At 43.6% G+C, this 23,406-nt stretch overlaps 1 protein-coding gene across 1 annotated transcript; it reads left to right on the top strand.

Moving 5' to 3' along the window:
- The first annotated feature begins 5,792 nt into the window (after nt 1-5,792).
- On the top strand, nt 5,793-11,823 carry LOC106591624 (uncharacterized). Its single transcript, XM_045690560.2, has 4 exons — nt 5,793-6,327; nt 6,751-6,848; nt 6,984-7,161; nt 10,135-11,823. The coding sequence occupies exons 1-4, from the start codon at nt 6,036-6,038 to the stop codon at nt 10,980-10,982; spliced, it is 1,416 nt and encodes a 471-aa protein (XP_045546516.2). The 5' UTR covers nt 5,793-6,035; the 3' UTR covers nt 10,983-11,823.
- The last annotated feature ends 11,583 nt before the right edge of the window (nt 11,824-23,406 follow it).

Below are 23,406 nucleotides of genomic sequence, written 5' to 3'. Positions count from 1 at the left end.
CTAGATTATACGTCACACCAGCAGCTTCGCCTGCAAGACGCACATCGCCATCTATTGACTGGAGTTGGTAACGCAGTTGAGAGAAGTTTATTTTATTGCCATTTACGATCTTGAATACACGAGAAAGGTACATGTATTTCACAAGATAGCTTGTTTATGGACAGACTGAATGAGTTACAATGTTGTACAGCAAGCTTGGGCCCAGCTAGTCATGCAGTATGTTAAGTGAGGGAGTATCATAGTATTGAAGTACAGTTTTGCTGCCTCTGTAGTCAAACAATTCCGTATGTATAGAACATTATAGGAGATGCAAACATGAGTCACTGAGCCACTTTGTAACATGGACAATTTTTTCTGTGAGTTCTTGTGCAGCTTGTTTGCTCTTTGCATGCACATATCACTGTATAATCTGCATACATGTGTACTTTAGACCCAGTTCAGACAGAAGGCACATCATTAATGTATCATACATCACTATCATTTGCAGACATTTGTACTTCAGACCCAGTACAGGCAGAAGGCAGATCATTACTGTAGAGGCTGAACAGGAGGGGCCCCAGTAAACAGCTAGGCCTGTTTCCACACGTGCCGCCCAAACTGCTGGCTTCCCCAATAGCAGAGGTCTATACACTTGTGGTTTGAAACAATCCACAGCTATTTAAGTATTTTGAATCATTTTATTTAGACAGGAGTAATTACATAATTTTGGCCAAATGTCAATTTATTTTAGGGGAAGCCAATAAGGGCACAAGGCGAGACCCAGATGCAGACACGGAAGGCAGATGGTTCAAGTCTCTGATATTTATTATAATCCAAGGGGCAGGCAAGAGAATGGTCATGGACAGACAAAGGAACATAAACAAGGTCAGAGTCCAGGAGGTACAGAGTGGCAGGCAGGCAGGTTCAGAGTCAAGGTAGGCAAGGGTCAAAACCGGGAGGACTAGCAAAACAGCAATGAGGACAAAGCAGGAGCACGGAAAAATCACGCTGGTTGACAAGACGAACTGGCAGACAGACAGACAGAAAACACAGGTATAAATACCCAGGGACTAAATGGGGAAAACAGGTGACACCTGGAGGTGGGTGGAGACAATCACAAAGACAGGTGAAACAGATCAGGGCGTGACAAAGCCAGCATCTGAACTGTGCACCGACAACTTTCCTCTCTAATTCACAAGAGGCTGAAACCAGAGATCTGTATATAATGATGAGATGCTCATGTCTCCGCCCCTAACAATGTGAGGCGTTGACCCCTAAAGCGTGTATGCAGACGACAAGCTTAGTAATGCATAGTATGCCCATAGAAACGCATTGGGATTATTCAGCACAGGTTTTGGCAAGTGGACCCTCTCGTTTTTGCCCCTTCCTATCTGCTGAAACAAGCGAGCAAAACAGCATTGCACAGAGGAGGTGTCATAATACCCATAAAACCTAGCGGTCAAACAGGGAAATGGTTCCAATTGTTTTTCCACCATTCATTTTTCCCCATATGGGCTTTTAGAAACACTTAAAATAAGGGCTATGTTTCATGTAGGCTTATCCTGTCGTGACGTTTTGATAACCATATAAATCTCTCTTGGAAAAGGTGACTTGTCAATATATATTCTGCGTGCGCAGGATTCTGTACTTTACGCACGGTCTCTGCTGTAGTAGTTGGGCTGGTCAGAGAACAGGTTTAATGAAGTCAGATCAGTCTCTGCTGTAGTAGTTGGGCTGATCAGAGAACAGGTTTAATGAAGTCAGATTGAGGTAAATAAAAAAAGGTGTTCAAAAGGGGAGGATTTAAGATACTCTTTGAAGAGATAGGTGGGTTTCAGATGTTTTCGGAAAGATGGACAGGGACTCTGCTGTCCTAGCTCCAGAGGGAAGATGGGCAGGGACTCTGCTGTCCTAGCTCCAGGGGGAAGATGGACAGGGACTCTGCTATCCTAGCTCCAGGGGGAAGATGGACAGGGACTCTGCTGTCCTAGCTCCAGGGGGAAGATGGACAGGGACTCTGCTGTCCTAGCTCCAGGGGGAAGATGGACAGGGACTCTGCTGTCCTAGCTCCAGGGGGAAGATGGACAGGGACTCTGCTATCCTATCTCCAGAGGGAAGATGGGCAGGAACTGCTATTGACTGGGCTCAGTGGGAGCTGCCCTCCCATAAGGGTGGGCTGGCCAAAAGACCAGAGGTGGAAAAACTGAATACTCGGGTTGGGGTGTGCTCAAAAAAAAAAAAGGGGCATCCTCCAACAACAACAAAAATAAAAATGAAAAAGCAACACAATCTGATGACAATATTTTTTGAACTGGAATAAATGCTGCACTTAGTAACAATGACCAACACAATTGCAGCCAAAATAGAAGATTGTCTGTATCCTACCAGGACTATGTCCAACCCTACTCCATGTGTTACCACTATCATGTATCCTACCAGGACTACATCCAACCCTACTCCATGTGTTTCCACTATCATGTATCCTACCATGACTATATCCAACCCAACTCCATGTGTTGCCACTATCATGTATCCTACCATGACTATATCTAACCCAACTCCATGTGTTACCACTATCATGTATCCTACCATGACTATATCCAACCCAACTCCATGTGTTACCACTATCATGTATCCTACCATGACTATATCAAACCCTACTCCATGTGTTACCACTATCATGTATCCTACCAGGACTATGTCCAACCCTACTCCATGTGTTACCACTATCATGTATCCTACCAGGACTATATCCAACCCAACTCCATGTGTTTCCACTATCATGTATCCTACCATGACTATATCCAACACTACTCCATGTGTTACCACTATCATGTATCATACCATGACTATATCAAACCCTACTCCATGTGTTACCACTATCATGTATCCTACCATGACTATATCCAACCCAACTCCATGTGTTGCCACTATCATGTATCCTACCAGGACTATATCCAACCCAACTCCATGTGTTACCACTATCATATATTCTACCAGGACTATATCCAACCCAACTCCATGTGTTGCCACTATCATGTATCCTACCATGACTATATCCAACCCTACTCCATGTGTTTCCACTATCATGTATCCTACCATGACTATATCCAACCCTACTTCATGTGTTACCACTATCATGTATCCTACCATGACTATATCCAACCCTACTCCATGTGTTACCACTATCATGTATCCTACCATGACTATATCCAACCCTACTCCATGTGTTTCCACTATCATGTATCCTACCATGACTATATCCAACCCAACTCCATGTGTTGCCACTATCATGGATCCTACCATGACTATATCTAACCCTACTCCATGTGTTGCCACTACCATGGATCCTACCATGACTATATCCAACCCAACTCCATGTGTTACCACTATCATGTATCCTACCATGACTATATCCAACCCAACTCCATGTGTTTCCACTATCATGTATCCTACCATGATTATATCCAACCCAACTCCATGTGTTACCACTATCATGGATCCTACCATGACTATATCATACCCAACTCCATGTGTTTCCACTATCATGTATCCTACCATGACTATATCCAACCCAACTCCATGTGTTTCCACTATCATGGATCCTACCATGACTATATCCAACCCAACTCCATGTGTTACCACTATCATGTATCCTACCATGACTATATCCAACCCAACTCCATGGGTTTCCACTATCATGTATCCTACCATGACTATATCCAACCCTACTCCATGTGTTACCACTATCATGTATCCTACCATGACTATATCCCACCCTACTCCATGTGTTGCCACTATCATGTATCCTACCATGACTATATCCAACCCAACTCCATGGGTTTCCACTATCATGTATCCTACCATGACTATATCCAACTCTACTCCATGTGTTGCCACTATCATGTATCCTACTTGGCTGAAGCTTTGATCCAGTGGAAGTTTAGCCATATCAAGAAACTCAGAAGTGATTCCATACGATGAAACTAGTCCAGCGGTGCACGTACACTAGATAGCGGTAAATTGCCTCGTGTCGTTTAGGCCGCCCATTGTGACTCGCTTGTGGATGTATTTCAAGGCCTACCTTCAAACTCAGTGCCTCTTTGCTTGACATCATAGGAAAATCAAAAGAAATCAGCCAAGACCTTTGAAAAAAAATTGTAGACCTCCACAAGTCTGGTGCATCCTTGGGAGCAATTTCCAAACGCCTGAAGGTACCACGTTCGTCTGTACAAACAATAGTACGCAAGTATAAACACCACGGGACCATGCAGCCGTCATACCGCTCAGGAAGGAGACGCGTTCTATCTCCTAGAGATGAACGTACTTTGGTGCGAAAAGTGCAAATAAATCCCAGAACAACAGCAAAGGACCTTGTGAGTATGCTGGAGGAAACTTTGATTTGTATCTTATAGAGCGTGGCTTTAAGGGAATAGTATGGGAATAGTATGGTCACATCTAGATAAAAACGACTGTGAAAAATTTACAAAATGAACAGAGAAAATGTGTATTAACACACTACCTGTTCATAGAAGTATTTATTCATCATCTACATATTCATATTAAGCTTCTACGTCTTTGTACAGGAACGTATTAAATCAAATCAAATTGTAACTTTATTTGTTACATGTGCCCGACTACAACAAGTGTAGACCTTACCGTGAAATGCTTACTTATAACCTCCCAACCAACAGTGCAGGTCAAGAAGAGTTAAGAAAACAAATCTACCAAACAGACTAAAGCAAAAAATAAGAAATAGAAATAACACAATAAGAATAACAATAACGAGGTTATATACAGGGGGTACCGAGTCAGTGTGCGGGGGTACAGGTTAGTTGAGGTCATTTGTACATGTAGGTAGGGGTGAAGGGATTACGCATAGATAATAAACATTGAGTAGCAGCAGTGTACAAAAGTACATGTAAATAGTAAATAGTCCGGTGGCGATTGTATTAAATGTTCAGCAGTATTATGACTTGGGGGTAGAAGCTGTTGAGGAACCTTTTGGTCCTAGACTTGGCGCTCCGGTACCGCTTGCTGTGTGGTAGCAGAGAAAACTGTCTATAACTTGGGTGACTGGAGTCTCTGACAATTTTATGGGCTTTCCTCTGACACATGGATGGCAGGAAGCTTGGCCCCAGTGATGTACTGGGCTGTTTGCACTACCCTCTGTAGCGCCTTACGGTCAGATGCCAAGCTGTTGCCATACCAGGCGGTGATGCAACCGGTCAGGATGCTCTTGATGGTGCAGCTGTAGAACCTTTTGAGGATCTGGGGACCCATGCCAAATCTTTTCAGTCTCCTGAGTGGAAAAAGGTTTTGTCGTGCCCTTTTCAAGACTGTCTTGGTATGTTTGGACCATGATAGTTCGTTGGTGATGTGGACACCAAGGAACTTGAAACTCTCGACCCGCTCCACTACAGCCCCGTCGATGTTAATGGGGGCCTGTTCGGACCCGCCTTTTCCTGTAGTCCACGATCAGCTCCTTTGTCTTGCTCACATTGAGGGAGAGGTTGTTGTCCTGGCACCACACTGCCAGTTCTCTGACCTCCTCCCTGTAGGCCATCTCATTGTTGTCGGTGATCAGGCCTACCACTGTTGTGTCGTCAGCAAACTTATTATTTGTAAGACGAAAGAGAAAATATATTAACTAATTGTTAAATTATTATGACGTTCTTTCCAATACAAAAAGTGGAGTAACTATTGTTTCCAAACTGCGGTACTCACTCCAGTCAACAGATGGCGATGTGCGTCTTTCAGGTGACGCTTCTTGCGTGACGTATAATGGACTGGACGGGACGCTTCTTCAGGAACAACAACACGGCTTCTCTTTCAATCACCTCGGTAGCTTGCTAGCCAACATACAACTGAAAGATTGAGGTTTTAGACTATGTTAATTATCTGATCTCAGTGTTTAAAACGCATTTCTGTTGACCTATCAACTGGTTAACTCGAACCTAATTTGCTTGTTCAATTTGCAAACTTGTTAAAGATTGATGCTGAGCCTAGTACTAGGCTAGTCGCTAATGCTAACTAGCTAGCTAACATCACTGACCATGAGTTCACTGACCATGAGTTCACTAAACTTCTCCTCCCCTGCTAAAGAAGATGAGGTTTGCTGTTTGGAGAGAGAAGCTCTGGCGCTGAACATTGTCGTGAAAGAGGAGGAGGATATTACAGTGAAAGAAGAGAAAGAACCTTTCAGAATGAAAAAGGAGGAAGAGGAGGTTGTTATAGGGAAAGAAGAGAAAGAACCTTTTAGAGAGGAAGAGGACGCTATCTCAATAAAGGTGAAGAAGGAAGACGTTCTGGGAGTGAAAGAGGAGACAGAATATCAGATTACCACCAGTGAGTACTGTCTTAAAAACAGGGGCACAAACTATGCAGCTGTTGAACTAATGTGGGGTTTTAAAGGGGCATTCTACTGAAGTTATACACTTGAATATGTTGTTCAGTACTGTAGGAATTGTTAAAGGGTCAATCTGCCATTGGTACATATATTTTGGGGTCTTTTAAATTAGATTTATTGAATATTCCATGTGGTCTATATTAAAGTGCACCTCATCTAATACAACAGGCTTTTAAAATGGACTATTGGAGCATAATTTATACTTATATCAAAGGGATGCAAAATGCACCCATTTCATGGAACAACCCTTTAACATTTGCATTTTAGGCCCTGTTTAGAGATATTAATGCCTCTTGTAAGACCCTATGATTTTAAGAGACGGTCATAAGTTTACCATCTGTTTGATGTTCTCATTAACACAGGAGAGAGACATGACTATTGTGGATCCTCTGGGGAGCTTCAACAACATCCTGATGCTGACGAGTCAGAGAAGAGTCTCTCCAGATCAGAACACCAGATGGTACAGCTTGGTCTGGTCTAGCATACAGCTTGATCTATCAGGGTCTGGGCTGGGTTTCTGTAAAGCACTTCATGACAACAGTGACATCAGCATCCATAATGATATGTGTCTGTGTCCCCTCTTTATGGTTACCAGGACAACGCTAGCCCTTCCACCCTCCCGGAGTCCCCGTGCCGTGTCTCTCCCGGTAGCACCTTACTGCTGGGTATGAAGAGGTTGTCTGTGCTGCTGGTGGACTGCAGGAAAACAACGGGGCTGAGTGGAACTGTGAGAGGAGGAGAAGAGAAGAAAGGATCAGATTTGACTCATCAAAGTAAGTGCTGTAGTTTAGTTTGAACAAATAAAATAGATCTGCCCACTGGTATCTGTTCCCAGTTTGGCTGTCCCCGACTAATACAAATACAGCTTTGCACACTCTTGGCATTCTCTCAACCAGCTTCACCTGGAATGCTTTTCCAACAGTCTTGAAGGAGGTCTCACATATGCTGAGCACTTGTTGGCTGCTTTTCCTTCACTCTGCGGTCCAACTCATCCCAAACCATCTCAATTGGGTTGAGGGTTGGTTGATTGTGGAGGCCAGGTCATATGATGCAGCACTCCATAACTCTCCTTCTTGGTCAAATAGCCCTTACACAGCCTGGAGGTGTGTTGGGTCATTGTCCTCCATTGAAAAAAAGATGCCAGTCCCACTAAGCGCAAACCAGATGGGATGGCATATCGCTGCAGAATGCTGTGGTAGCCATGCTGGTTAAGTATGCCTTGAATTCTAAATAAATCACAGACATTGTCACCAGCAAAGCACCCGCACACCATCACACCTCCTCCTCCATGGTTAACGGTGGGAACCACTCTACTCTGCATCTCACAAAGACACGACGGTTGGAACCAAACATCTCAAATTTGGACTCATCAGACCAAAGGACAAATGTCCGCCGGTCTAATGTCCATTGCTCGTGTTTCTTGCCCCAATCAAGTCTCTTATTCTTAGTGGTTTTTTTTTGCAGCACCATGAAGGCCTGATTCACGATGTCTCCTCTGAACAGTTGATGTTGAGATCTGTCTGTTACTTGAACTCTGAAGAATTTATTTGGGCTGCAATCTGAAGTGCACTTAACTCTTATGAATTTATCCTCTGCAGCAGAGGTAACTCTGGGTCTTCCTTTCCTGTTGCGGTCCTCGTCAGAGCCAGTTTCATCATAGCGCTTGAAGTTTTGTGTGACTGCACTTGAAGAAAATTTGAAAGTTCTTGAAAGTTTCAGTATTGACTGATCTTCATATCTTAAAGTAATGATGGACTGTTTGTTCTCTTTGCTTATTTTAGCTGTTCTTGCCATAATATGGGCTTGGTCTTTTACCAAATAGGGCTATCTTCACCCCTACCATGTCACATCACAACTTATTGGCTTAAACGCATAAAGAAGATAAGAAATTCCACAAATGAACTTTTTTAACAAGGCACACCTGTTACGGACATATTCAATCTCTCCCTATCCCAGTCTGCTGTCCCCACATGCTTCAAGATGTCCACCATTGTTCCCATCCCCTAGAAAGCAAAGGTAACTGAACTAAATGACTATTGTCCTGTAGCACTCATTCTGTCATCATGAAGTGCTTTGAGAGACTAGTCAAGGATCGTATCACCTCTTCCTGACACCCTAGACCCACTTCAATTTGCTTACCATCCCAATAGATCCACAGACGATGCCATCTCACTGCACACTGCCCTATGCCATCTGGACAAGAGGAATACCTATGTAAGAATGCTGTTCATTGACTATAGCTCAGCATTCACCACCATAGTACCCTCAACTCATCATTAAGCTCAAGGCCCTGGGTTTGAACCCCGCCCTGTGCTGCTGGGTCCTGGACTTCTGACGGGTCTCCCCCAGGTGGTGAAGGTAGGAAACTACACCACTTCGCTGATCCTCAACATGAGGTCCCCTCAGGGGTGCGTACTCAGGCTCCTCCTGTACTCCCTGTTCACTCATGACTGCACGGCCAGGCGTGAATTCAACACCATCATTAAGTTTGCCGATGACACAACAGTGGTAGGCTTGATCACCGACAACGACGAGACAGCCTATAGGGAGGAGGTCAGAGACCTGGCTGTGTGGTGCCAGGACAACAACCTCTCCCTCAACGTGATCAAAACAAAGGAGATGATTGTGGACTACAGGAAAAGGATGACCGAGCACGCCCCCATTCTCATTGACGGGGCTATAGTGGAGCAGGTTGAGAGCTTCAAGTTCCTTGGTGTCCACATCACCAACAAACATGGTCCAAGCACACAAGACAGTTGTGAAGAGGGCACAACAAAACCTATTCCCCCTCAGGAGACTGAAAAGATTTGGCATGGGTCCCCAGATCATCAAAAAGTTATACAGCTGCACCATCGAGAGCATCCTGCAACAATTTCAATTAACTGATTTACAGTTCATATAAGGAAATCAGTCAATGTAAATAAATTCATTAGGCCCTAATCTATGAACTTCACATTACTGGGCAGGGGCGCAGCCATCTACCTGCTGGGGAGCTAGTCCCACCCACTGGGGAGCCAGGCCCAGCCAATGAAGCTGTCCGGGTGGCTGGTCTAAGACAATGTCGAGGTCCTGGTTGGCATGGTTACACGTAGTCTGCGGTTGTGTGGCCGGTTGGATGTACTGCCAAATTCTCTAAAACAACGTTTGAGGTGGCTTATGGTAGAGAAATTAAGATTCAATTCTCTGGTAACAGCTCCAGTGGATATTCCTGCATGGCAATTGCACATCTGTGGCATTGTGTTGTGTGACAAAACTGCACATTTTAGAGTGGCCGTTTATTGTCCCCAGCACAAGGTGGACCTGTGTAATGCTGTTTAATTAACTTCATGATATTCCACACCTGTCAGGTGGATGGATTATCTTGGCAAAAGGATGTTAACAAATTTGTGCACAAAATTTGAGAGAAATAAGTGTTTGTGCATATGGAAAAAGTCAAATTATGTATCTTACAACTATGAAGGTTATATATTTAGAACCACCTGCTCGATAGGAATCCATCGATGTCTGTGTTTTGAGGGTCCTAGAACGGTCTAGTTGTTTGTATTCTGACTTCTTAAACAGAATGAATAAATAAGTAAGTAAACATATCAGTAATTACCAGGAATCTCTACAACCTAAATGATTAAATGTTTGAAAACTGGCCTCAGGTTGAGGGCTCTGATTTGGATTAAACCTCATAGCAAGGCAGTTTTATCATGGGGAGATTTCATTCTGGTCTCTCTTTAAATAAACACTGTCTTTGGCAGGAGAAAAAACGAATTCGGAGGAACCAGAGACATCCAAACCAGCAAGACGGCACCTCTGCTCCCAGATTGGAAAGCGTTTTACCAAGTTAGGAAGCCTGAAAAGACATGGGAGGACGCACACTGGAGAGAAGCCACACCATTGCGCCCAGTGTGGACATAGTTTTAACCAGTTAAGGAGCCTGAAAGCTCATGAGCGAATACACACAGGGGAGAACCCTTACAAATGCTCAGACTGTGGAAAGACATATTACTCATCATGGTCACTTAAAGTTCATGTGAGAACCCACACAGGGGAGAAGCCATACCACTGCCCCCAGTGTGCAAAGAGTTTTAGCCAGTTAGGATACCTGAAAGCCCATGAGCGAATACACACAGGGGAGAGGCCTTACCACTGTTCCCAATGCGGAAGTAGTTTTAGCCAGTTAGGAAACCTGAAAGTTCATGAGCGAATACACACAGGGGAGAAGCTTTACCATTGCTCCCAATGTGGAAAGAGTTTTAGCCAGTCAGGAAGCCTGAAAATTCATCAGCGAATACACACAGGGGAGAAACCTTACCACTGCTCCCACTGTGCAAAGAGTTTTATCCATTTAGGACATCTGAAAGAACACATGAGACTGCACACAGGGGTGAAGCCTTACCAATGCTCAGACTGTGGGAAGACCTATTACTCATCACAATCACTTAAAGTTCATGTGAGAACCCACACAGGGGAGAAGCCTTACCACTGCTCCCAGTGTGCAAAGAGTTTTAGCCAATTAGGACACCTGAAAGCCCATGAGCGAATACACACAGGGGAGAAGTCTGCTCCCACTGTGCAAAGAATTTTTCCAAATTATGAAGCCTGAAATAACACATGAGACTGCACACAGGGGAGAAGTCTTACAAATGGTCAGACTGTGGGAAGACATATTACTCATCACGGTCACTTAATCATCATGTGAGAATCCACACAGCAGAGAATAATTACTTCTAGTGTATATTGATATTTCACATCACATTGACTTAATTACTTCTCCTAGTGTGTAAATGTATATTTTACATCAAATTGACTTAAAATTCATCAGAGAACATACACAGTGCTCCCATTGTCTTATATTGTTGACTGAGAATGTGTTTAGTTGTTTATACCATATGAAATTAAATGGTACAAAGTATACTCAAACATATATTTGTATGTTTTTATTAGAAAACATGAATTGAATATGGTGTATGTCAGTTTGAATACAGAGTAGATCAGATTCCATGTGTTTAAATGGTCCTTTTTTAAACTCTGACTGTGTTTATCTGGGTGTCTTTCCTCCAGCACTACAGATAATACAGTGATATTTGGATGTGATGCATTTGTTCCATTGTTTACATTTGCATTGTTGGCCCACTGATGATTTAATGAAATGAAAATGTTCACAGACTCTGTAATGGAAAATGTTAATTGTATGTGTCCACATAACTGAGTATGTGACTAACCTTGTGAAACTGTCCTATTATAATCTCCTGTTCTTGGGAGTATCATCCTGTGTTGCAGATCAGCTGCACCTGTGTCCTTGAATGAATAAAGTCCCTCCCAGGAACAGGAAACAATAAAGATATGTGCTCATCACCCAATGCTTCAGGAATTCAGATTGTCTACACTGCGCTGTGTAACTCTGTTATTCTCTCTGAGCTCAGAAATAAAGAATCTTGGTTTGACTTGGACTCCAGCAGATCCTTATTGTATAATATCCACCACAACTCTCCCACGGATTGCTGTTTCATTGTTCGACTTCCTGAGACATTTACAAGCTTCCCACTGATGAATAAACATTGTTTCCACGTCATTTCAACAAAACAAATGCATATGATGATGATAGATCAATGATAGATCAATGTTGGATTTGTAAAAAAGCCATCAACATCAGGAATCTTTGTTTATTTTTCACCCAACTGGCAACCTAAATCCAATGACAGGTGATATTTTGTATTGATTTCATGTTGAATTCACTTTAGTTGAGGACTCAAAGAAATGTAAATAGAAACTAGATGTTGAACTGACGTCTGTGCCCAGTGGGCTGGTTTGAATAAGCAGCAGGTGTTGGATCAATATCCACTTTAGTAGCTAAGTTTCCATGCAATTTGCCACAGATTTTCATGTGAATATTCTCAAATCTGCATTAAACAATATATGCATTTTCCCACCAGAAATGTTTCCATCAAACATACTTATTGCGGATAAAATGCTTTGCATGATCATGTAGTGCACAAAAAAAATACTTTTATTGTTAAATTCCCATGAACTGAATGAAAAATACAAGTTAAATGGGTTTCCATCACATTTTCAACTCTACTGATGGTTTAAAAACTGTTGAGTTTTATAGACAATGTGAACATGGCACGTGCACTGTAGCCAGCAGCTCACATTACAGTGCGGGTAGTCTACCTACATGATGAGATTATTATGGATAAGAGAGATAGATGTTATTTTATTTGTCAAATGGCAACCAAGCATCGGTCATCATGTCACCAGAATAAGACCATCAAAATGTATTGGAAAGGAGCATCAATCTCATCACATGCAATTTCACCCCCCTGTGAAGTTCATAACTTATTTCATCTGTAGCCTAATAAACTGCATGGGTTCCCAAGTCGTAGTGGGAGGACCACACAACATGTCATCGCGTGACTCCAAGTTAACTAAGATGTGATGGTTATTATATAAATATTTCTCATAAAGGCGTTTCCACTGCTATTTCTCACTAAAACGCTTTTACTGACACAAAAATACCCCCCCAACCCCCCCCCCCCCATGTCAAACGAACTAACAAATCGTCTGTCGGCATTTATAAAGCTGTACAGGCATATCCTGTTTCCATCAGCCTGGTCATTACTTTTGAAATGGTTGGATCAATATCCATCTTCATGATATGGATGAAGCCTGATTTGGAATGTCTTGAGTAGTTCTATCTGATGTCATAGTACATCCCTCTGATAATCAAGTGATATTTGGAATGTCTGAGTAGTTCTATCTGAAGTCATAATAACCCCTCTGATAATCAAGTGATATTTGGAATGTCTGAGTAGTTCTATCTGATGTCATAATACACCCCTCTGATAATCAAGTGATATTTGGAATGTCTGAGTAGTTCTATCTGATGTCATAATACACCCCTCTGATAATCAAGTGATATTTGGAATGTCTGAGTAGTTCTATCTGATGTCATAATACACCCCTCTGATAATCAAGTGATATTTGGAATGTCTGAGTAGTTCTATCTGATGTCATAATACACCCCTCTGATAATCAAGTGATATTTGGAATGTCTGAGTAGTTCTATCTGATGTCATAATACACCCCTCTGATAATCAAGTGATATTTGGAATGTCTGAGTAGTTCTATCTGATGTCATAATACACCCCTCTGATAATCAAGTGATATTTGGAATGTCTGAGTAGTTCTATCTGATGTCATAATACACCCCTCTGATAATCAAGTGATATTTGGAATGTCTGAGTAGTTCTATCTGATGTCATAATACACCCCTCTGATAATCAAGTGATATTTGGAATGTCTGAGTAGTTCTATATGATGTCATAATAATACACCCCTCTGATAGTGATCCATTTGCTCCATTGTTTTCATTTCAGTTGGTTTCCCACTCTGATGATTTATATCTGACAGAGGGGCTTAAAGGAATAGTACAGTGATATCTTAGTGGGGCTTTAAAGGAATAGTATGGTGACATATTAGTGTGGCTTGAAATAAATAGGATTATTAATTATAAACTCCTACAGCAACAATACACTGCAGCTTTGACGTCAAGAAGAGAATGGGCTGATGGGTGGTGGTGCTACTCTATAGGTAAGGCTGTCCAATATGAATGTTAAATACACACAATAGGTTAATCAGTAGCCAGTTAGCTAGCTGCTACAGTCCAATATGAATGTTCAATACACACAATAGGTTGATCAGTAGCCAGTTAGCTAGCTGCTACAGTCCAATATGAATGTTCAATACACACAATAGGTTGATCAGTAGCCAGTTAGCTAGCTGCTACAGTCCAATATGAATGTTCAATACACACAATAGGTTGATCAGTAGCCAGTTAGCTAGCTGCTACAGTCCAATATGAATGTTCAATACACACAATAGGTTGATCAGTAGCCAGTTAGCTAGCTGTTACAGTCCAATATGAATGTTCAATACACACAATAGGTTGATCAGTAGCCAGTTAGCTAGCTGCTACAGTCCTATATGAATGTTCAATACACACAATAGGTTGATCAGTAGCCAGTTAGCTAGCTGTTACAGTCCGATAGGAATGTTCAATACACACAATAGGTTGGTCAGTAGCCAGTTAGCTAGCTGCTATGTCTTTCGCAACATAGCTAACACTGCTAACACAGCTCGCTAACACAGCTAACACAGCTAACACAGCTCGCTCTCGCTAACACAGCTCGCTATCAACAAAGTCAAAATGCCCTCCAGGCCTGGTGGTGACAGCAGTACACTACAACCACTATTTACCAGAACTTCCTGAGGGAAAATAATTAGGCTGGATTTTAGAGACAGCAGCATACCACCCTGCATCCCACTGCTGGCTGGCTTTTCCAGCGAAGCAGGGTTGGTCCTGGTTGATCCCTGGAAGGGAGACCAAATTCTGCTGGAAGTGGTGTTGGAGGGCCAGTAGGAGGCACCCTTTCCTCTGGTCTAAAAACAATATCCTGGGCAGTGATTGGTTGACATTACCCTGTGTAGTTTGCTGTCTTTTGGATGGGACATTAAACGGGTGTCCTCTCTGTGGTCACTAAAGATCCCATTGCACTTATCATAAGAGTAGGGGTGTTAACCCTGGTGTCCTGGCTACATTCCCAATCTGACCCTCATACCATCACTGTCACCTAATCATCCCCAGCAATTGGCTCATTCATCCCCCTCCTCTGCCCTGTAACTATTCCCCAGCTATTTGCTGTAAATGAGACTGTGTTCTCAGTTGAGTTACCTGCTTAAATAAAAAAAATAACCATGTTCCTGTCCAAATTCTATTAATTAGGATATATACTGTGCCTTCAGAAAGTATTCAGACCCCTTGACTTTTTCCACATTTTGTTACATTACAGCTTTATTCAAAAACCTTTTTTTTAAATTCCTCTCATCAATCTACAGTTGAAGTCGGAAGTTTACAGACACTTAGGTTGGAGTCATTAAAACTAGTTTTTCAACCACTCCACAAATGTCTTCCTAACCCAGCCAACTATTACCGACGAGCAGCATTGTAGAAACTAAATACATTACAAGGAACGTCTTGATTAGTGTTATGTTAGCTAGCTAGCTCCAAAGTTGCTTTGTATCATGACAAGGTGTAGTACTGAAACTATCGAGGTTACCTAGCCAGCTACACGTTCAAAGTCAACAACGCAGCCACTGCTAGCTAGCCTACTCCACCAGCCAGCAGTACTGTATCATTTTAGTCAATAAGATTTTTGCAACGTAAGCTTAACTTCCTGAACATTCGAGACGTGTAGTCCACTTGTCATTCCAATCTCCTTTGCATTAGCGTACCCTCTTCTGTAGCTTGTCTACTATGTGTCTGTCTATCCCTGTTCTCTCTCCTCTGCACAGGCCATACAAACGCTCCACACCGCGTGGCCGCTGCCACTCTAACCTGGTGGTCCCAGCGCGCACGACCCACGTGGAGTTCCAGGTCTCCGGCAGCCTCTGGAACTGCCGGTCTGCGGCCAACAAGGCTGAGTTCATCTCAGCCTATGCTACCCTCCAGTCCCTAGACTTCCTGGCGCTGACGGAAACATGGATTACCACAGATAACACTGCTACTCCTACTGCTCTCTCCTCGTCTGACTACGTGTTCTCGCATACCCCTAGAGCATCGAGCCAGCGGGGTGGTGGCACTGGAATCCTCATCTCTCCCAAGTGGACATTCTCTCTTTCTCCCCTGACCCATCTGTCTATCTCCTCATTTGAATTCCATGCTGTCACAGTTACCAGCCCTTTCAAGCTTAACATCCTTATCATTTATCGCCCTCCAGGTTCCCTTGGAGAGTTCATCAATGAGCTTGACGCCTTGATAAGTTCCTTTCCTGAGGATGGCTCACCTCTCACAGTTCTGGGTGACTTTAACCTCCCCACGTCTACCTTCGACTCATTCCTCTCTGCCTCCTTCTTTCCACTCCTCTCCTCTTTCGACCTCACCCTCTCACCTTCCCCCCCTACTCACAAGGCAGGCAATACGCTTGACCTCATCTTTACTAGATGCTGTTCTTCCACTAATCTCACTGCAACTCCCCTCCAAGTCTCCGACTACTACCTTGTATCCTTTTCCCTCTCACTCTCATCCAACACTTCTCACTCTGCCCCTACTCGGATGGTATTGCGCCGTCCCAACCTTCGCTCTCTCTCTCCCGCTACTCTCTCCTCTTCCATCCTATCATCTCTTCCCTCTGCTCAAACCTTCTCCAACCTATCTCCTGATTCTGCCTCCTCAAACCTCCTCTCCTCCCTCTCTGCATCCTTTGATTTCCTCTGTCCCCTATCCTCCAGGCCGGCTCGGTCCTCCCCTCCTGCTCCGTGGCTCGACGACTCACTGCGAGCTCACAGAACAGGGCTCCGGGCAGCCAAGCGGAAATGGAGGATAACTCGCCTCCCTGCGGACCTGGCATCCTTTCACTCCCTCCTCTCTACATTTTCCTCTTCTGTCTCTGCTGCTAAAGCCACTTTCTACCACTCTAAACTCCAAGCATCTGCCTCTAACCCTAGGAAGCTCTTTGCTACCTTCTCCTCCCTCCTGAATCCTCCTCCCCCTCCCCCCCCCCCTCCTCCCTCTCTGCGAATGACTTCGTCAACCATTTTGAAAAGAAGGTTGACGACATCCGATCCTCGTTTGCTAAGTCAAACGACACTGCTGGTCCTGCTCACACTGCCCTACCCTGTGCTTTGACCTCTTTCTCCCCTCTCTCTCCAGATGAAATCTCGCGTCTTGTGACGGCCGGCCGCCCAACAACCTGCCCACTTGACCCTATCCCCTCCTCTCTTCTCCAGACCATTTCCGGAGACCTTCTCCCCTACCTCACCTCGCTCATCAACTCATCCTTGACCGCTGGCTACGTCCCTTCCGTCTTCAAGAGAGCGAGAGTTGCACCCCTTCTGAAAAAACCTACACTCGATCCCTCCGATGTCAACAACTACAGACCAGTATCCCTTCTTTCCTTTCTCTCCAAAACTCTTGAACGTGCCGTCCTTGGCCAGCTCTCTTGCTATCTCTCTCAGAATTACCTTCTTGATCCTAATCAGTCAGGTTTCAAGACTGGGCATTCAACTGAGACTGCTCTTCTCTGTGTCACGGAGGCTCTCCGCACTGCTAAAGCTAACTCTCTCTCCTCTGCTCTCATCCTTCTAGACCTATCTGCTGCCTTTGATACCGTGAACCATCAGATCCTCCTCTCCACCCTCTCCGAGCTGGGCATCTCCGGCGCCGCCCACGCTTGGATTGCGTCCTACCTGACAGGTCGCTCCTACCAGGTGGCGTGGCGAGAATCTGTCTCCGCACCACGTGCTCTCACCACTGGTGTCCCCCAGGGCTCTGTTCTTGGCCCACTCCTATTCTCGCTATACACCAAGTCACTTGGCTCTGTCATATCCTCACATGGTCTCTCATATCATTGCTATGCAGATGACACACAATTAATCTTCTCCTTTCCCCCTTCTGACAACCAGGTGGCGAATCGCATCTCTGCATGTCTGGCAGACATATCAGTGTGGATGACGGATCACCACCTCAAGCTGAACCTCGGCAAGACGGAGCTGCTCTTCCTCCCGGGGAAGGACTGCCCGTTCCATGATCTCGCCATCACGGTTGACAACTCCCTTGTGTCCTCCTCCCAGAGTGCTAAGAGCCTTGGCGTGACCCTGGACAACACCCTGTCGTTCTCCACCAACATCAAGGCGGTGACCCGATCGTGTAGGTTCATGCTCTAAAACATTCGCAGAGTACGGCCCTGCCTCACACAGGAAGCGGCGCAGGTCCTAATCCAGGCACTTGTCATCTCCCGTCTGGATTATTGCAACTCGCTGTTGGCTGGGCTCCCTGCCTGTGCCATTAAACCCCTACAACTCATCCAGAACGCCGCAGCCCGTCTGGTGTTCAACCTTCCCAAGTTCTCTCACGTCACCCCGATCCTCCGCTCTCTCCACTGGCTTCCAGTCGAAGCTCGCATCCGCTACAAGACCATGGTGCTTGCCTACGGAGCTGTGAGGGAACGGCACCTCTGATCAGGCTCTGATCAGGCCCTACACCCAAACAAGGGCACTCCGTTCATCCACCTCTGGCCTGCTCGCCTCCCTACCTCTGAGGAAGCACAGTTCCCGCTCAGCCCAGTCAAAACTGTTCGCTGCTCTGGCACCCCAATGGTGGAACAAGCTCCCTCACGACGCCAGGACAGCGGAGTCAATCACCACCTTCCGGAGACACCTGAAACCCCACCTCTTCAAGGAATACCTGGGATAGGATAAAGTAATCCTTAAAAGATTTAGATGCACTATTGTAAAGTGGTTGTTCCACTGGATATTATAAGGTGAATGCACCAATTTGTAAGTCGCTCTGGATAAGAGCGTCTGCTAAATGACTTAAATGTAAATGTAAATGTCTTGTTAACAAACTATAGTTTTTGCAAGTCGGTTAGGACATTTACTTTGTGCATGACACAAGTAATTTTTCCAACAATTGTTAACAGACAGATTATTTCACTGTATCACAATTCCAGTGGGTCAGAAGTTTACGTACACTAAGTTGACTGTGCCTTTAAACAGCTTGGAAAATTCCAGAAAATTATGTTATGGCTTTGGAAACTTCTGATAGGCTAATTGACATCATTTGAGTCAATTGGAGGTGTACCTGTGGATGTATTTCAAGGCCTACCTTCACACTCAGTGCCTCTTTGCTTGACATCATTGGAAAATCAAAAGAAATCAGCCAAGAACTCAGAACAAAATTGTAGACCTCCACAAGTCTGGTTCATCCTTGGGAGCAATTTCCAAATCTCTGAAGTTACCACGTTCATCTGTACAAACAACAGTACGCAAGTATAAACACCATAGGACCACGCAGCCGTCATACCACTCAGGAAGTAGACACGTTCTGTCTCCTAGAGATGAACGTACTTTGTTGCGAAAAGTGCAAACCAATCCCAGAACAACAGCAAAGGACCTTGTGAAGATGCTGGAGGAAACAGGTACAAAGTATCTATATCCACAGTAAAACGAGTCCTATATCGACATAACCTAAAAGGCCGCTCAGTAAGGAAGAAGCCACTGCTCCAATACCGCCATAAAAAAGCCAGACCACGGTTTGCAACTGCACATGGGGACAAAGATCATACTTTTTGGGGAGATGACCTCTGGTCTGATGTAACAAAAATAGAACTGTTTGGCCATAATGACCATCGTTATGTTTGGAGGAAAAAGAGGGAGGCTTGCAAGCCAAAGAACACCATCCCAACCGTGATGCACGGGGGTGGCAGCATCATGTTGTGGGGGTGCTTTGCTGCAGAAGGGACTGGTGCACTTCACAATATAGATGGCAACATGAGGCAGGAAAATTATGTGGATATATTGAAGCAACATCTCAAGACATCAGTCAGGAAGTTAAAGCTTGGTCGCAAATGGGTCTTCCAAATGAACAATGACCCCAAGCATACTTCCAAAAATTCCAAAGTTGTGGCAAAATGGCTTAAGGACAACAAAGTCATGGAGTGGCCATCACAAAGCCCTGACCTCAACCTATAGAAAATTTGTGGGCAGAACTGAAAAAGTGTGTGCGAGCAAGCAGGCCTACAAACCTGACTCAGTTACACCAGCTCTGTCAGGAGGAATGGGCCAAAATTCACCCAACTTATTGTGGGAAGCTTGTGGAAGGCTACCCGAAACATTTTACCCAAGTTAAACAATTTAAAGGCAATGCTACCAAATACTAATTGAGTGTATGTAAAGTTCTGACCCATTGGGAATGTGATGAAAGAAATAAAAGCTGAAATAAATCATTCTCTCTACTGTTATTCTGACATTTGCCCTTGAGTGGCCAAGCCAGAGCCCTGACTTTAAAATTAAGTGGTGATCCTAACTGACCTAAGACAGTGAATTTTTACTAGGATTACATGTCAGGAATTGTGAAAAACTAAGTTTAAATGTATTTGGCTAAGGTGTATGTAAACTTCCGACTTCAACTGTACACACAATACCCCATAATGACAAGACAAAAACAGGTTTTTAGAAATTGTTGCTAATTTATAAAAAAATATATTTAAAAAATAATGGAAATATAACATTTACATTCGTATTCAGACCCTTTACTCAGTACATTGTTGAAGCACCTTTGGCAGCGATTACAGCATTGAGTCTTCTTGGGAATGACACTACAAGCTTGGCAAATCTGTATTTGGAGAGTTTCTCACATTCTTCTCTGCAGATCCTCCCAAGCTCTGTCAGGTTGTATGGGGAGCGTTTCTGCACAGCTATTTTCAGGTCTCTCCAGAGATGTTAGATCGGGTTCAAGTCTGGGCTCAGGCTCGGCCACTCAAGGACATTCAGAGACCAGAGACTTGTCCCGAAGCCGCTACTGCGTTGTCTTGGTTGTGTGCTTAGGGTTGTTGACCTGTTGGACGGTGAACCTTCGCCCTCAGTCTGAGGTCCTGAGTGCTCTGGAGCAGGTTTTCATCAAGGATCTCTGTACTTTTCTCTGTTCTTCTTTCCCTCGATTCTGACTAGTTTCCCAGCCCCTGCTGCTAAAAAACATCCCCACAGCATGATGCTGCCACTACCATGCTTCACCCTAGGGATGGTGCCAGGTTTCCTCCTGACGTGACGCTTGGCATTCAGGCAAAGAGTTCAATCTTGGCTTTATCAGACCAGAGAATCGTGTTTCTCATGGTCTAAGAGTCCTTTAGGTGCCTTTTGGCAAACTCAAATATGGGCTGTCATGTGCCTTTTACTGAGGAGTTGCATCCGTCAGGCAACTCTACCATAAAGGCCTGATTGTTGGAGGGGTGCAGAGATGGTTGTCCTTCTGGAAGTTTCTCCTATCTCCACAGATGTATTACAATGTATTTGGCTAAGGTGTATGTAAACTTCCGACTTCAAATGTATATGCATGAAAAGAAAGATGTTTAAAAATTTTGGAGAGGTTTTTGGACACTATAGAGGAGGCCTAAGTCTTGTTATGGATACATGTCTATAAAGATAGACTGGTATAAGATATCTGCTCCATTTTTGCGGCACATGTTGACAAGATGTTGGGGAATCACTGGAGGGGGATATTGACACACTGAGCATCTCAGTGTACAGCTCAATAAACACAATAGGTATTTTGTTACATTTCAGTCTTCTGTGATGTATTTGAAGTGTCATATTGGGATACAAACTCAAATATGAATACATTTAAACTATATCTGACAAGGTACTGGTGGCTTATTTTTTTAAGCCCATAACCATGTGTGTGATGTGGATACTTTTGTTTCACAGTAGATTTGTTTAAGACTACCAAGAAAACACACTGTGTACCCCTGACTTAGCCTGTGTTAAAATGATCTGTTTAAGTCATTAGTAAAGGGCACATCGTTAAAGACTAGAATTATATTTTTTTGTGGTCTATATCCTGTCAATCATTTATTCCTTCATAAACAGAAAACGTATGTGTACCTAAACACAGCATGTCTGCAAGGGCCCCTCTAGGTTCACAATCTCTTGACCATTAAATCTAGATAGCTGACAACTATTTTTAAAGGGTAAAAATGATCTGTTTAGTTTGTCAGTAAAGGAAGCATAGTTAAAGAGTACAATGACCCTTTCAAAGAGGATGGTGTGAGGCCTGTGGGGCTTTTGGCGGGGGGGGGGGGGGGGGGGGGGGTTGACTGAGACATCCCACGGGGCATCCCACATATTTTACATCAAACACATTTCTTTAAGCTCAACAAGGTTACTACACACCACATCAATCACCAGGACATTATTTTTTTTTACTTCAAACGTGTTTTACTACAAAGAAACAGCTGCACTATAAAGTCACATAATCACACACTAAATATGGTGAGAACATCCGGAGATGATGTCATTAACAGGTCAACGAGAGGACAACCAAAGGACACAAAAAAACACATCAATCACTTTTAGATAACAACCGTCTACCATATTCTCTCTCACAAACAATATCTCACTGGGCAAAACTGGCTGACTCATCGTTGTTTTTTTTTCATTTGTTTGTTTTTAAGGGGAAAATCAGATTAATATTGCAGAAGGATTGTTGCTTCCATCAATGTAATTGTCTGCATCATTTCCAATCCCCCATTTCTTTTTTTTGTAAATATATATATCCATATACATACACATATGCATACATATACACATATATACATACCAGGGGCGGAAATCCCGGGGGGGACGGGGGGGACACGACCCCCCCATCCTGGGAAAAATATGATTTGTCCCCCCCAATATATCACTGAAACATAACTATGTAATTTAAATAATATTAATAATACGCAATGAAAGCAATTGTGCTGATTATAGACACTTAATAGCGCGTTTTTAAGTTTCAAAAGATTGTGACCCCCCCACCCTTTGCCTCACAATGGTTTGATCCACTGCCAGTTCCTTAGTTGGCAAGGTAACAGAGGGGTGGTATCCACTGTCTGAAAGGCACTCAATGAACGTAACTGACGTGAGGTTAATCCAGTCAATCGCACACACACACTAGCTGAATATGCAGAGCTAGCGGGCAAATATTAACTATTAAGCTAGCTAGTAATTATTCCATTTATGTGGCCTCGTCAAAGATTGAATCTTTGCTATCGTCAATTTATTCCAAGATCAGCATGCAGATGATGTAAGTTAGTGCTTCAAAGTCCCTGTGATAAGGTTAGCGATAAACTGAAGTCCAAACTGAACAGAACTACACTCTCTTCTACCATTGTCTTAAATATATTTAATGGTCTCGTTGCAAAAGCTAAATTGTCGCAAGGGAACTTTTATTTATTTATTTTATTTCACCTTTATTTAACCCGGGTAGCAAAGATTATAGCAAACACCACTGAAACTGAATTGGTGCTTGCTAGCTTTGCAAATTCAGCTATTGTTGGAAGCCAGCCAATATGAAACAAACTATTAAAATTACAATAGGTTGCAGCATATGTTGTGTAAATGGTGAAATCATACAGCTGTCAACTCTTGTCATTTTAATCAGTTTCACATTTGCTAGCTACCTTTTAGATTGAAGCCCAAATAGAATGATACAA

Source organism: Salmo salar, chromosome 12 (genome assembly GCF_965601325.2).
Source record: "Salmo salar chromosome 12, fSalSal1, whole genome shotgun sequence".
Taxonomy (NCBI): Eukaryota; Metazoa; Chordata; class Actinopteri; order Salmoniformes; family Salmonidae; genus Salmo; species Salmo salar.
The sequence above is the reverse complement of the archived record's forward strand: the minus strand, read 5'-3'. Positions and strand labels throughout refer to the sequence as shown.

Excerpts from the sequence above, each read along its gene's own strand:
- LOC106591624 (XM_045690560.2), top strand. The coding sequence starts at position 6,036 with ATGAGTTCACTGACCATGAGTTCACTAAACTTCTCCTCCCCTGCTAAA. Across the intron at positions 6,328-6,750 it reads AGAATATCAGATTACCACCA|GAGAGAGACATGACTATTGT; the intron begins GTGAGTACTGTC and ends TCATTAACACAG. Across the intron at positions 6,849-6,983 it reads CCAGATCAGAACACCAGATG|GACAACGCTAGCCCTTCCAC; the intron begins GTACAGCTTGGT and ends TATGGTTACCAG.